Source organism: Pocillopora verrucosa, chromosome 11 (genome assembly GCF_036669915.1).
Source record: "Pocillopora verrucosa isolate sample1 chromosome 11, ASM3666991v2, whole genome shotgun sequence".
Classification (NCBI taxonomy): Eukaryota; Metazoa; Cnidaria; class Anthozoa; order Scleractinia; family Pocilloporidae; genus Pocillopora; species Pocillopora verrucosa.
The window spans coordinates 1,885,990-1,900,764 of NC_089322.1; the positions used below are offsets into that span (position 1 = coordinate 1,885,990).

The window sequence follows — 14,775 nt, forward strand, 5'->3', positions numbered from 1 at the left end:
TAACTTAAAATATAAGTGGCTTAGTTACGGACCGATAATTTTTTATCGAAGGGGGGGGGGAATTGCTTAGGGTTGGATGATTTTGGTTGTCAGGATGAAATGATTATTTACCTGATTCCCCCATAAGCTTCCGTAATACTCCTATGATCCTTCCTCGTTGGCAGTTCAATGGCAGCCAATTCTCTATAGTCCTGTAAAGGGTAGTCAGCTAGAGGTCTGCAAGTAGTGCCAGACCCCCAGTATACCTTTCCCCGATCTCACGAGCAGAGGACTGATTGTAGGTAGTCTCGTGCCCGCCCCTTTCACGACCAAGCGGTTGTAACTTACATTTCCGTTACAGTAAAAAAAATTGGGTACGAGATTATGTTAGCCCGCAAATGAACAAAGGGGGTGTGTTTTCGAAGAAACTGTGATGCTACTTCGGTGGGAGTATTACGAGACAATTTGATTTTATCTGAGTTGATAATGTAAATTGGACACTGAAGAGAGTTTCTGAAACTGACGTTTGGAGCGTTTGAGTGAATGGCGCAAAAAGCATCACTCAGGCTATTCCATGCTTTTTACAGTCCGCCTGTTCTTGTTTCTCCTTCGCTAATTATCATGTTAACCACTGTTCAGATTGCCCATGTGGTTTAGACTGGTCATGTTCTTTCGACACGCATGCGCAGCCTGCTTCATTCTAAAATTTACGCTTGAATATTCTAAACATGTTTCCCTGAGGTTTACATGCTATATATTTGCACTTCAAAGGCGAACACCACACTAACCTCGCCTTAGTCCCCCATAGTGTTAGAAGTAAATTTTCTAACACTCGTCGTTTGATAGGTTAATTCTTCTTTATTCTCCTTCTTCACAAATTGATACAACGGGGACTAGCTTCTATCCAACAGGGAAAACTAGAGTCTCCGCTGAAGGTGACACTGCGGATGACATTTCTAAGCCGTCAATCTTCTTGTGTCGTCATCGTACCATCTCAAGTAGCGAATTACGCTTGACCACGTATTGCAGTTCCCACATACTGAGTATGCACCTTCGAGTTGTTTACGCAGTTACAAAATCAATTTATACCTTAATTTTCATATCTTTACGGTTGAGATCGGCCAGAACAGAAACGAGATCGATAATATAAAAATTACAAATAACCTTGGTTCAGAGTATTATTTATAACTGAAAAGGTATCTTAAGAGAAAACCACCTTTAAAGATTTTTACATAACAACATCTTGGTCACAAGAGTTAAAGAAGAAAGGCGCTCACAAGTACCGCCCCCAAATTGCTTTTGGTTGCGAAACATGAGGGGTATCACCTGTTTACACCTTAAATTACCTCTGGGGACAAGAAGGTGTCGAACGCGATCTATTACCATGGAGATTTACTCATCCTGGACTAACAAATTAACTTAATTAGGAACATGGCTCATCACGAGTTCCATGTCCACCTCACGATCACAACGAGGAAAACGTGATTAAACTCACAAGGAGAACGTGACCAAACTCACAACAAGAACGTGACCAAACTCAACCTTTAAGATAAGACCACTAAGAAGGAGTAGGAAGTAATCAACCTGCCCTTTTTATAATTTGCATTAAATGACTTAAAATAATATAATATTTCCATTCCTTTTTCCGACCCCAATACAAGGAAACCCTTAAGATATTGTAGATTTACTATAATTATAATTTTATTATTTAACAAATTCTCCCTATTTAGACGGAGCTGTCCCCAGTTCCCAAAAGATTTATGAATATGCAGTTAGATAAGTGGATATATTCGTAAGTGGATAAATTCTTAAGGTTGCTAACATAAAACACCAAAATGCCGTTGTGACTAAATATGGGGAGTAAATAAGCCTTTATTTCGTTTTTGTTTTTTTGTTTGGAATACCTGTAGAATATACTTAGCTAAATGAATGTAAATACGGCTGAAATAAATAAGGCTAACGATGGCCGAGGCGAAAAGCTTGCCACCCAGCAGGCGGTGGAGGTAGAACATAATCTGGAGAGAGATCATCTTCCTCTGCCCCATACCTGTCCACGGTAAGACCTTGTAATTCCAACCACCAAAACTGATCTGGCGGTGGAGGTGGCGGGGGTGGAAATTGAACTTAATAAAAACAAAACGGATACGGGCCTGAGGGAATAATAGCATCCGTGTGATGGTAGGGAGAAAGCTGCTGGCGACAGTGGGGACACTTATTGCGAACAACTCCCGCACGGGTAGCGTAGAACTTTTATCTTAAATGACTGAATTTTACTACGACAGTTCTCTTATCGCGTGTCCATGCTGATCGAGATAGTACTTTCTTGGTTTATGGTAATTTGCAGGAAGATTTAAGTGCACGTAATTTAAGTGGCTAAAAATAGCATGTTGGAGTAGTAGACGGTGCTCATATCAATTAACAGTCGACTCCTTAACTCCCCCATTAATGTGTAATTTAAAGAAAGTTTAAAGCAAGCAGGTAATGAGAATGACTAAGATGATCAATTTAGGGACACGGTATTGATAGTATGATGCAATTATCAAAACTCTTAATGTGACCCTTCCGTTTTTCCTTAAAGCCAGGCGAAAACGAGGCTGTTACAAATATTCTCCGAGATGTTGAAAGACATTTTCAAATTGCCATGCAATCATCATAGATTTGCCCAAAATTGAAGCCGTCGATTATCTGAACAAATAAACTTTTGAACGCTTTTATTACGAGAGTATCGTTTTCACTACATTTCACTTTTATTGACCCATTAATTTGTTTTGAAATTGTAAAGAATTGTCAAGTTGGTTGCAAAACCTATCTGTTATTTGCATTTAAGCGAAAGGAGATAACAAGAAAAAACATACTTAATTTTAAGTTTTCCGGCAAAACTCACGGTATTATCAAGAACCACCTGCAAACATCTGCGGGCTAATCAATAACTCTATAGCCACCTCCGTTTTCGTTTTCATATGCAGCATTCTGCTTCGACTAAGATTTTACCTCAAAAGTGTTAAGGCAAACTCGATGCTTTTCGTTGTTTGTTTAACTTTCAAGTATATCGATCAATCCATTTTCGTCTTAAATCCCCTCATTAACTAATGATTAACATCGATTTTTTTCTTCTCTCGTAAATACTAGCTCCTTTGCAACCATAATTACAATGTATGTATCTATCGATGACAAAACCAGCTTTCTTGCCAAAATTAGTTCCTGCCCTTCCACACCAGAGATTATTCGATTTATTGTGTACTTAAAATTGGAACTACGCAATTATTTGGCTACCGGGTCTTATAACTTAGTTTATGTACAATCTTGCTTGTCCCCATTTCACTTTGTCATAAACAATTACCGTGCATAGTCTTTTTAAGCCACACAGAGTGGATCAGTTATCAATATGAACGACATTCGATGACCGATTGTAGTTGATCCGAAATGGCCGATTGCTGATCCAAGACATCTTTCCCAGTATGTCTATGATAGTGTGTCGAATGTGTTTCATCTTCCAGCAGTAAATTACAGGGTTCAAAGATGAATTTAGGAACACGAGAGTCAGTGAGTAAAGATAAAGTTTCTTTAAAACGATACTCGAACCATAGATTTGAATAACAGCCTTGCAAATGAAATAGGGCAAATAACAAATTAAAAACACGAGATATACGTAGAATATGCCAGCTGTGGATCTAATGAGGATATTAAAGTTTTTTATCTCCTCAGACTGAGCTTCGTTTCGTATTTGCATGGACTGAATCTGATTCTTGTGCCGTCGTACTGTTTGATATATCCTGATGTACACCACGAGTGTAATAATAAAACCGAAAGCAGCACTTATCGTACGTATAAGATCCCGAGTACTATGAAGCTCCCACAATATTATTAAAGAAAGAAATGCACTATACACCCATATGCCAATTACAACAATAACAACACGCCTGTGAGTCACAAGCTCCTGGTATCTGAGATGAAGATGAATAGCTAAGAACCTGTCTACACTTACAGCCACAACACCAAGGAACGAAGCACCTGAAAATAAAGTATTTGAAATCGTCCGCACTTGTTTAGCGTTACAGCTAGGATTGTCTAGTCGAAGCCAGTTGATCAGAAAGAAAGTGTATATTGGTTGACTAAACAAACCAACAGCAGCATCCGAGAAGGCGAGACTTAGCAGCAGAGTTTTCAAAGTGTTTGGCATTGTTGAAGTTTTGTATATGGCGTAGAGTGTCACAATATTCAACATGAAGGCGGTGTAAGTAAGAAAAATGTTAAAGACACAGTTGGCGATACAAGTCGAACGAAGATCTTCAAGTTCAGTGAATATGGGAAAAAATTTCGAAGACTGGTTACAATACAACTTGTTCATGATTTTCGCTAGGAGCCACTATTTCGGACAAATAGTGAATGGTTTGCGATATTTCAACAGGCCAACTTCTCACAAACCTTACTGAGGATAACAACGATAGTACCCTCCGTCATTCAACGTTGAAGTAAACAGTCCTTGGATCGCGGCAGATGGTTGCGGCAGGTGCTGAGATGGGAAATTAAAAGACAATAATTATGAGTCTTACTTGATTACATCCATTCGCTTAACACGCGTAACTGTAAGTTTGTGGAGCTCGTTTAATTTCTCGTTCATGTTCTATAATTTTAAAACAAACTTTGAAAAAATAAGTAGCTTGGTCACGGACCGATCAGTGTGTATCGCAGAACAGGGTGGTTTGGGGGTCGGAGGATTTTGGTTGCCACGATAAAATTTATTTACCTGATTATCCCATAAGTCTTTGTAATATTCATATGATCCTTAGCTGCCTCGTGGCAATGGCAATTGCAATGGCAGCCAGTTCTCTATAGTCCTGCAAAGGGCAGTCAGCTAGAGATCGGCAAGTGGTGCCAGATAACCCGGCAGACCTCTCCCCGATTCGTTTCAGGCCTTCTCATGGGTAGAGAAGGTTTGCTCGTAGATAGTCTCGTGCCCACCCCTTTCACGGCCAAGCGGTTGTAACTTACATTTCCGTCACAATTAAACCGTAGGATCTGAGTACGAGATAATATTAGCTCGCAGGCTACTGAATTTAGAGTCTGAGTTAATAATGTATTTTAAAACTGTCGTTTCGAGCGTTAGCTTTTCGCCAGAGTGAATGGCGCAAAAAGCATCATTCGGGTTATTCCGAGCCTTTTACAGTTTCGGGTTCTCATTCGCTAATTGTGATGTTAACTAATGTTCCAATCGCCCGTGTGGATTAAATTGGTTCTGTTCTTTCGACACGCATGTGGAACCTGCTTTATTCTAAAATGCGTTTGAATATTCTAAACATGGTTCCCTTAGGTTTTCATGCTACACACCACAATCACCTCGCCCTAGTCCCCTCACAGATGCAAATGAGGCGCGGTAAACTAAACATGGACTACAAACAAATGTACAAACAAAAGAAGCGATTTAATTCTCTCTGCATTATTTGTACAACATTAAGTATTGCTACAAGTACAAAAAAATAGGCAACAATAGGTAAACAGATACAAAAGAAACAAAATTAAACAGCTATCACTTGTGGAAGTAATGGGACGTTACACAGTACATTATTTCAAACGAGAAATAATTTCAAACTAGAAAATGAATAATGTACACAAAAGTAAAACATAATTAAGAGCTTGCAGTCCTGCTGGAAGCTAAAATAAAAATTTCAGTCTTTTCTTTTACACGCTTGCTAACTCTACAGTTTCTCTGTCATGTCAGTTCTTCTTTCTTCAGCCCCCAAAGCCGTACAGCGTGCGTCCTTGTCGTTTCAGCGCGTATACAACGTCCATGGCGGTCACCGTCTTGCGCTTGGCGTGTTCAGTGTATGTCACCGCGTCGCGTATAACGTTTTCGAGGAAAACTTTGAGAACTCCGCGAGTTTCTTCATAAATGAGACCTGAAATGCGCTTCACACCACCTCTCCTGGCCAAACGTCTTATGGCCGGCTTAGTTATGCCCTGAATGTTGTCTCGTAGGATTTTTCTGTGACGTTTCGCACCTCCCTTACCCAAACCTTTTCCTCCTTTACCGCGACCGGACATCTTATTCAAATAACTCGATTTTTCGTGAAGGACGTGCTCTGAATTTCCAGAAGAACGTATGTTCAAGATTTAGCGGAACTTAGAATAATTTTCCTGTGTTTTATACCCCTGTTGCATTGTCTTTCAAATTGGACTCTAACTGATTGGTTCAATTCTGTAGAACAAGTCTTATAACCAATCAACGCACTCCCTGCATTGGTTCTGTCACTAATGCGATATTTTTTCGTGCTTCTCTTTTCAAAATGATGTCTGCCTCCACGAACTTCAACGTAATTATTGTATTTTTATTTTTTTTATTTTCAAGTGCTAAAAATTCCATCGGGTGCCTTTAATTAATCAAGAGGTGTTGCCTGCTTAGTTATGGCAGTTATTTTGTCAAAGTATTGTTCGAACGAATTCCTCTCGCCAGGCTACTAACTATAAGAATTCATAAATTTCAAAAGCTAGTAAAAATAAAAAATAAATTTAACCAAAATGGTGAATACTCAAAGGCACTTTAAAAGAAAAAAAATCGCAGGGAGAGCTGACCGTGGACATAAAATGTTTGTATTTAATTTGGTGTCTGAGCCAAAGCAATCAATTCCTTTCTCGCCATGTTTTTTGATACTATACAATCAACTTGTGCTCCTGAGACAAGTCTGTCTCTAAAAATACACATCAATACAATTCGAAGCACGTTTGAAAAAAGTTCTTGTAATTTATTTACAGAAATCATTCAATAACCCTGTTATTGTTGAAATGTCGAAGTTTGTATGTCTGATATTTTGAAATGCTCTTCCTTAGGAAATTGAAACCGAAGTTGAATTCTCAAAAGCACTCCTGTTCTTGCTAAACTTTTTACGCGGCGTCGAAAAAACCAGGATCGAACCAGATCAGATCACAGACCGGATCACGGATCGGATCACGTGCAAAATATCCGCTTTTCGATCCATGATCCTATCCGTGATCCGGTTCATGATCTGGTCCACGATCCAGTCCGTGACCCTGTCTGTGATCCGGTCTATGATCTATTCCGTGAACCTGTCCGTGATCCGATCCGGCCCGGTGCAGATTTTGTCGACGCCGTCTTTCGCGTGACGCCACGTGCAAATACCTCACTCTACTGGGATATTTTGTTCTTCTTCTTGAAATGAATATTTTATCTTTGCTTTATTGTACTTTTGCATTCATGCCTCGAAGAAATTCTTCCTGAATGCACATCTTGTGTTTTATCTTAACTCGACAATGACGTTAGCAAACGACGTCGAAACGTCGTCGTTTTCTAGACTAAACCTATATGTTTTCAAGGCTTTCGCTTTTCTGTTATGTTTTACCACCAAAAACCCTTTGATTTTCTTTCTTTACCCAAAAAAACTGCGGTTTCGTTTTGTACTATTCCATTCGGTGTTGCATTGTGGGCCATTTGATTAGGTTCTCCACCCTCACCAGACCCCCAGCCACACCTTTACGCGGTTTTTGAGCCTTCGAGCAAGGACTTCAGCGTCATAAAAGAAAAATATGCGTAATACTCACCACGCATGGCTCGCTTGCGCAATCGATAAACTTATTGCGCAAGCTTCGAACTTTTTTTGAGGGGATTAGGTAATCAAAGTTAAATAACTCCAGCCGTTTGGAGGAACAGATCGTGTAGAGGTTGTCGAGGAAAAATGGAGCCATCAACGGAGAATATAGACACGAAAACTTCAAAAGCAGAGAAACGTCCTGGGGAGAAATCTGTGGACGACGATTACGTGAAAAAGCGAGAAAGAAATAATATTGCTGTGAGGAAAAGTCGCATGAAAGCTAAAGAACGAATCGAGGAAACCAGACGGAGGGTTACAGATTTAACGAAAGAAAACGAAGATTTACGTAGTAAGGTTTCTTTACTACAGAAAGAATTGAACGTTTTAAGGTCGCTCTTCGCAAACGGAGGAATTTCAGTACCTTCAGAAATAAATGTACAGTTTACGAACTCAAACAGCGATGGTAACCAAGCGCTACTTTTAACAGCTGTCACATCTTTGTCGAGCGGATCTATGCAAGATAATCAATTTTCCGGAGGAGAAATTCTGGAAAATGGAATAAACACGCATGGGATCAAGAAGGAGTCATAGCATTTTGCTGAAGAAATCCAGAACTAGTGTTTATAGAAGTTATTAGTCTTAAAAATTCATACTCGGAACCACAGAATCCCCATGAACGGTTCAACAACCTGTTTGTAAACTTAGAATGTTACAAAGACATACCTTGTGTGTTTTAGGGGAATTCCTAACTTGTGGTGCGTCTTACATGCATAGCTAGAAAAAGTTAGGACAGTATTTTGTGTATCTCAATCGCGGATCCAGGAACTTCCATCTTTGAGGTTTATTGTAGCAGTAAATTGTAAATCTGTTAAGTACTCATCTGTTTGATCAAGAAATAGCTTATTGACAGGTCCGTATATGCTGATCCGAATTTTACTCGTTCCCTCTTTCGTCATATATGGTAGCATTAGGCCTGATTTTGTAGGATTTCGTTCAGTAATATCTTTTTTTACATTGAAAACATCTATGTTGACTTTTGTCACGCGTATGTTGTGAAAATTATTATAAAACTGCCTAACCCTAATTTATGCAATCATAAAAAAAGTGAAATATACTTTGCTGATTGATAACATGAAAATTACCTTTATCCCCAAATATTATAGTTATGGACCTTTTAGTATTTAAATTATGCCTCAAATTATTTTATAGAAGTTGTATGTTTTGAGACTAAGCAGGTCAAATATACACTACATCCTCTCCATTTGATATGGGATCATGCAGTTGTTACAAAATTCTATGGACTGCTGTCACTGTATTTTCCAAGACCATTGATAATATTGAGTGAAGATACAATTTAGTAAACCTATGTTTGCATTTTACTCACAAGTTTTGAATTTGTGTTTGTCTGATCTGTCAAAGTTGCGCAATTTGCTCTCCTCTTTTTTGACATGAAGAACACTTGTGTTTCAGAGATCAGTTACCACTAAGGTTATTTTAACCATTACTTACATAACCCTTGACATCAATTCCAATATTAAGAAAATTATTTATTATGGATGATAGTTTTTATTCTGACCATTGATGAAGGATTCATGCGGAATAATGAATTAATTTTGTATTTGCATGGGTTTATTTACTTTGAATGTTTGACCCATCTAGCAGATGCAGATTTCTTACATTCATTGAGTTTTTTATTTCATAAAACGAACAGCAGTGAAAATTTAAACCTTTGACATCTACAGGTGAGAAGAATTTTGTTGCCACTTTCAATATCACCCCCAAGGTGTGCATTTGGTCAGGAGATTAAAGGCAATGATCACCATCTTAAAAAAGCTCTTGATTATTAAAGGAATTCTCTTTGTCAACAGGTTGTAGAATGTATGGAAGATAGAATGAAGAATACAGGGTATGGTCATGCCTCGGGATGCAAGAGCTACCTGCTTATGACTTGGAGGAAATGTTTTGTGATATGTGCAGCTAAAAATTCTAGAAAAAAGCATCATTTCAAACTATTGATTTGTATTAAAAAAAAGTTCCAGTCCACTCAAAATCAAATTTATTGGCTTAGTGGTAGTTAACCCTTTAACTCCCAAGATCTGTTTGTTAATTCTCCCCTCTAGCTGCTACAAATATCCTTGTAAATCAGTTATGAGAATTTGATGTATGATCAAGACAACAACTGCTACCTGATAAGTTTGAATATTCTCATTCCCTGTTTGCTGAGTAATTTAAGGATGTTATAGGGAGAAGTTTCATGTTGATCACTTCTGGGACTTAAAGGGTTAAATGAGAGTATCGCCCATTAATATAATTATTTCTAGCCTTGCTGTGATGTAAGCACAAAAGATGTGCATCTATGAAAACACAGAATGAAGTAAACTGAACTGTATAATTATTCTGATAATCATAATCCATAAGATATTTATGCTTGCATGCAATTCAATCTAAACCAAACTTTATAATTATTCTGATAATCATAACCCATAAGATATTTATGCTTGCATGCAATTCAATCTAAATGTGTCAAATGATCAACTATGCCCCAAGGAAATATGAAGTGGTTATTCCCCAATCTTTCTAATCTTACCTTCAATATGGTTAACCTTCTATGTATGGTTAAAAATCAATTCAAGATGAAAGTGGTTTGCTGTTTTTACAGACTGGACATATTTGTTTTACAGTAAATGTCTGCATTAAAATATGTAAGCATATTTAATTGTCAAATGAAGGCTGATGTTTTTGTATCTTAGATAGATCTTAAAGGGCTCTAGTAGGAAGATTGGCTGATAAAATCATATTCTTCTTTGTTCAAAAGACAGATTTATCTCTAGTTGTCACTTTATTGTACAGGATCACAGGGCCACCGAGATTCACACAAAAAGAGTAATTTGAAGGATGAACAGAGAGAGAACAGCGTTGCTTTTTTAAACATGTCACTTGTGTCATTTTTAAAGAAGTTTTTAACATGTCACTTCTCTTAGCAATCATATTCTGTATTGTCTTACTAACAGATTTGGAGAGGGGACAATTTTATCACTTAAGGTGTCACTTTGATGAAAGACCAAATTATCCTGTATAAATTACATGGAAATGTATAGTAATCAGACAGAATTGTGAATTAGATCTTAGGAGCTAATGAGTGTCAGCATGTGAATGCCTTAACTTGATGTAATCTGCAAGACTTGTCCTTTATTTTTTGAGAACAACTGAGGTCAGACTGGTTTATTTTCATTTGATTTGAAAAATAATCAGACCATGAATATAGAATCATTCTGAAGGTTTTTCGGTGATCAGCAAAATAGGGTACATTTAAACCATCTCTGTGTTCATGATGAAGATAAAAAATAATATGCAAGTCCTTTTGTCAATGGCTTGTAGAAGCAGTGGCATGTTTTCAATGGCTTTCATCCTTTAACTCCCAGGTGATTAAAATGTGACTTCTCCCCATAAGATCCCTATGTTATCTACCAAACTTGTAATGAAAATACTCAAACTTAGACAAGTAGAATTTGTTTTCTTGATCTATCACCAAATTCTCAAAACTAATTTACAAGGGAATGAGGAGAAGCTAGAGGGGATAATTAAAAATTAAGATCTTGGGAATTAAGGGGTAATGGTGAGTGTATACAAGTGTAGGTTGAGCAGAAAGGGTTAGACTCTCATGAGGGGAGGAAGGCACAAAATCCACATAAAGAAATATTATGTCTCCCTTGCTAGGAAAAAAAATGAAGTCTGTTCTTTGAGTTATTTTGAATTAGGGTTCACATCCTTTTTCAGAATAAAATTTTGAGGACTTTTCCAGGACTCATATGGATTTTTCTTGGACTAAAAATTTCACCTTAAACCTTTTCATCCCCAAGATTTCAAAATCATTTCTCCTTATGGTCTACAGTACATTTCCTATCATTTAAAATTCTGAAAACTTTATTGCTTGAGTGGAGCAGATTTTGGGAACTTTCCAGGATCTGTAGTTTTTATCCACAACTTTCCAGTCCTGGAAAAAGTCAAAATAAGGACTTTCCAGGTTTTCCACCACCCTTAAAAACTATGTTGAATCCCCAACAAAGATAATTCAGCCAATTTTTAAGGGGTTGGGGGTGACTTACACCTGCAGACCAGACATACAAAAAACTGCAACTATTACTGAATATTAACAATTAAAATTATTTATTTGGTACTGGTCAATAGTCAGTTACTTCCTAAGTACAACTAACTACAAACTTTGCTTTTCTCATAACAAAAGAGTAAATTTAATAACCCGTACTTAGACCAACCACAAATGAGTTGGGATTTTCAAATAACTAATCATTTGTGAAAAAATCTGTTAATGTTCTAAGAAAATATTCACTCTTTAGCATGCATAATAATGAAACTGTGCATGTTTCAAATCAACCAGTGACCTTATTTATCAAATGCACAGACCAAACCTTAAATGTATATGTTATGACATCTCAGCCTGATCTCAAACTTAAATAAACTTCCAGAAACAAGTGGTGAATGTCAAAGTCATTAAATCTTAAAATAAACCTTTTTTGCATCTAAAGAAATGCTTAAATTCCTTGGAAATCACAACAGCTACAAAGATGGACTAAAATTCTTAAGACAAAGAAATGAGTTTTTATGTTTAATCACTATCTTTAACATTAAATTAAACCAACAATTAAACAGCAGCAAAATAAACACATGTGAATTCAGTCAAATAAATCTGACATTTTGGGATTCACCAACTCACTTCAATTATGAAATTACATTGCCTGAAAGACAGGTAAAATAAAACTGCCAACAGCTTATTTAGGTTTGTTAATGATAGCATTTTGAACTCCTTGCATTTATCATCATTTTTACCATATTACAAAAGCTACCTTTCCAAAATCTGTCACCCTGCCATAAGTAGTAGGTAACTTTTAAAATTGTGGCAAATTACACAACTGATAGACCTGGACCTACGGTCGTGATATTTTCATGTCACATGGACAATCACATGAACTTTCATGAATAGCAGATCACGTCTAGTGGCCAAATTGTAACAGCACTATTCTTAGAAATAAATGTTTGAATCATTGCTAGATCAGCTCTTGCAATGTGCACAGGGATCTTACAAGATAACAATTGAAAATGCTCTTTACTGATATCACCCTGCAAGAATTCGTGCAACTGAAGCATATCACTGTCACTATACAACATAACCATATTTACACTGATTTTGTCTCCTATGAGATATAAATATTACTTTTCTGTTAGTTACATTTTATAAAATACTCAATTTCTATAAATTCATCTCAAGCACTCCTCCATCATGAGGTCGTCATCACTCATTTCCTGGTCTTCTTTGCAGTTAGGGAGAGATCCCCAGAGCATGATCTGAACTCCTACAAGAAAGAAATAAACTTCAATCATGACTTCAACCAACAATGTCTAATTGTATGATGAAAGATACAGTGACCTTGCAGTCAGCATGCTGAATTTAGGATCAGGGTTTCAGTCCTAGATGGGTTATTGTGTTCTGTTCTTAGGCAAAACACTCCATGGGGTTCATATGCATCTAACCCTTTCACTGCCAAAAGTGATTAACATGTAACTTCTCCTTATTTGAGAATACTCAAACTTATCGAGTTGAAACTGTTATCCCACGACTTAATTGAATTGTCTTGTAGACCTTCAATTGTGAAGAATAGTTTCGAGGCATGTAAACCAAAATGATAACATGCTACAAAATCTTAGTTTTATTCATCAGAGAAATTCTATCAATTTCTGCCCATTAGATCACGACCTTTCACACTTACAAAATTCCTTAACTGTCCACAACATTACCGAGACCTTAAGTGACGCATTGCATGAACAAACAACATGACGCAGCCTTCAAAGTGTTGTGAAAAAGTTACTTTTCCGAAAATATTCATATATTTTATATTTCAGAGAAACTTTATCTAGTTTAGTTAGAAACTTTGAGTTTCAATTGTCTGCAGATGACAATGGATGACCACGGGAGGTTACAGTCACGGATTAACATTGTTTTTGCTAATATTTATTTTTGTTCCTCGAAAGTGAAAATTGTTTGGAAAGCCTCAATACAAATTATTCGAACAAACGAAAGGCCATATTCGAAAAAAGAATTGACGTCAAAGGAAAGAGCTTCAATCAAGCCACATCATTTAATGGATTTTGCTTACATTTCAAATTAAAGCAAACAGATTTTAATCCATAACAAAACCAGTTGGAACACCTTTTGCTAGACATCAGCTGTTTGAGATGGGTGTTCCACATGTTTGAGTAACATAACTTTTAAATAACATCCTTATGCCGAGAAAAGTTAACGGAAGCTTTCCGTATCGATGCTTTCGTTTCCATACCTGTTTGATCGAGTCTTTCCAGGGGATGAACCGCATTGGAGTGAAACATCCAAAAATGGCCGTTATTGCAGGATCGAATGCAAGACTGGCATGGAAGTGTTACATGATATCCAACGACATTTCCACTGGTACAAACAAAAATACTCTATTTAGAGAACATAACTAAAAGGGATGTGCTCAATAAATGTAAAGCCAATTCAGCGTGAAAACCAGTCAACACTTACCACCCGAGACAGGCAACATCTTTGATCCGACATTCACAGTTTTGTGTGGAGTAATCTGTTCCTATTAACTGAATGGAGCTGGAAAAAAGTGAAAAAGCGTTAAGTAATGCAACAAAGCTACAAAGGATAGGAGAGACGTAATTTTCCGCGTCAAAATACACTTTGCTCACTTTTCAGGAGGTAAGTCCGTCGAGTACAACTCTACTTTCGTGTCGGCCAGCAGAAGTGCTCTCATTCCGCGGGCACAAATGCTTCTCTCGCAATATTTACACTCCAATTTTACCACTGTTTTACTCTGAAATGCGGGATGAATCCTTCTCGACATTTTACAACTAAAGCGTCTCTTTTCCGTTTCGTTTTGAGCGAAAGCGTTCGTTGAGCGATGTCGCGTCAAAATGGCCGTTCTTTAAAAAACAGCCTTAATACTTCCAGTTGTTGGCTAGTACTTTGCTCTGATTGGCTGTTGCCAGGTGACGTTCACGCCTTAATTGGCCTTTAAATTTTTAAATCACAAGACTCTGAAACTAAATTAACAAAATTCTCTCAAGTTACGAACGGGAATGATATTCTTTTAACTTATGAAATCTGTGAATTGGTCTGTCTGATCTGTGCAAATGTCACGTCCAAAGACAATTCTCCATCATGACATGCAAGGAAAAAAAGATAGCTCACACAGCT

At 37.3% G+C, this 14,775-nt stretch overlaps 3 protein-coding genes across 3 annotated transcripts; all 3 read right to left on the reverse strand.

The window, feature by feature from the left end:
• Positions 1 to 2,862: 2,862 nt before the first annotated feature.
• Positions 2,863 to 4,431, reverse strand: LOC131795214 (melanocortin receptor 5-like). Its single transcript, XM_059112781.2, has one exon. It carries the CDS (start codon positions 4,325 to 4,327, stop codon positions 3,353 to 3,355), a length of 975 nt encoding a protein of 324 aa, XP_058968764.2. The 5' UTR covers positions 4,328 to 4,431; the 3' UTR covers positions 2,863 to 3,352.
• A 1,278-nt stretch (positions 4,432 to 5,709) lies between these two features.
• LOC131795245 (histone H4) lies at positions 5,710 to 6,021 on the reverse strand. The gene has a single exon (XM_059112808.1). It carries the CDS (start codon positions 6,019 to 6,021, stop codon positions 5,710 to 5,712), a length of 312 nt encoding a protein of 103 aa, XP_058968791.1.
• Positions 6,022 to 11,667: 5,646 nt separating this feature from the next.
• On the reverse strand, positions 11,668 to 14,500 carry LOC131795236 (protein FAM72A). The gene is made up of 4 exons (XM_059112799.2): positions 14,268 to 14,500; positions 14,098 to 14,175; positions 13,874 to 13,998; positions 11,668 to 12,892 (listed from the first exon to the last, which is right to left on the reverse strand). Exons 1-4 carry the CDS (start codon positions 14,420 to 14,422, stop codon positions 12,798 to 12,800), a joined length of 453 nt encoding a protein of 150 aa, XP_058968782.1. The 5' UTR covers positions 14,423 to 14,500; the 3' UTR covers positions 11,668 to 12,797.
• Positions 14,501 to 14,775: the final 275 nt, after the last annotated feature.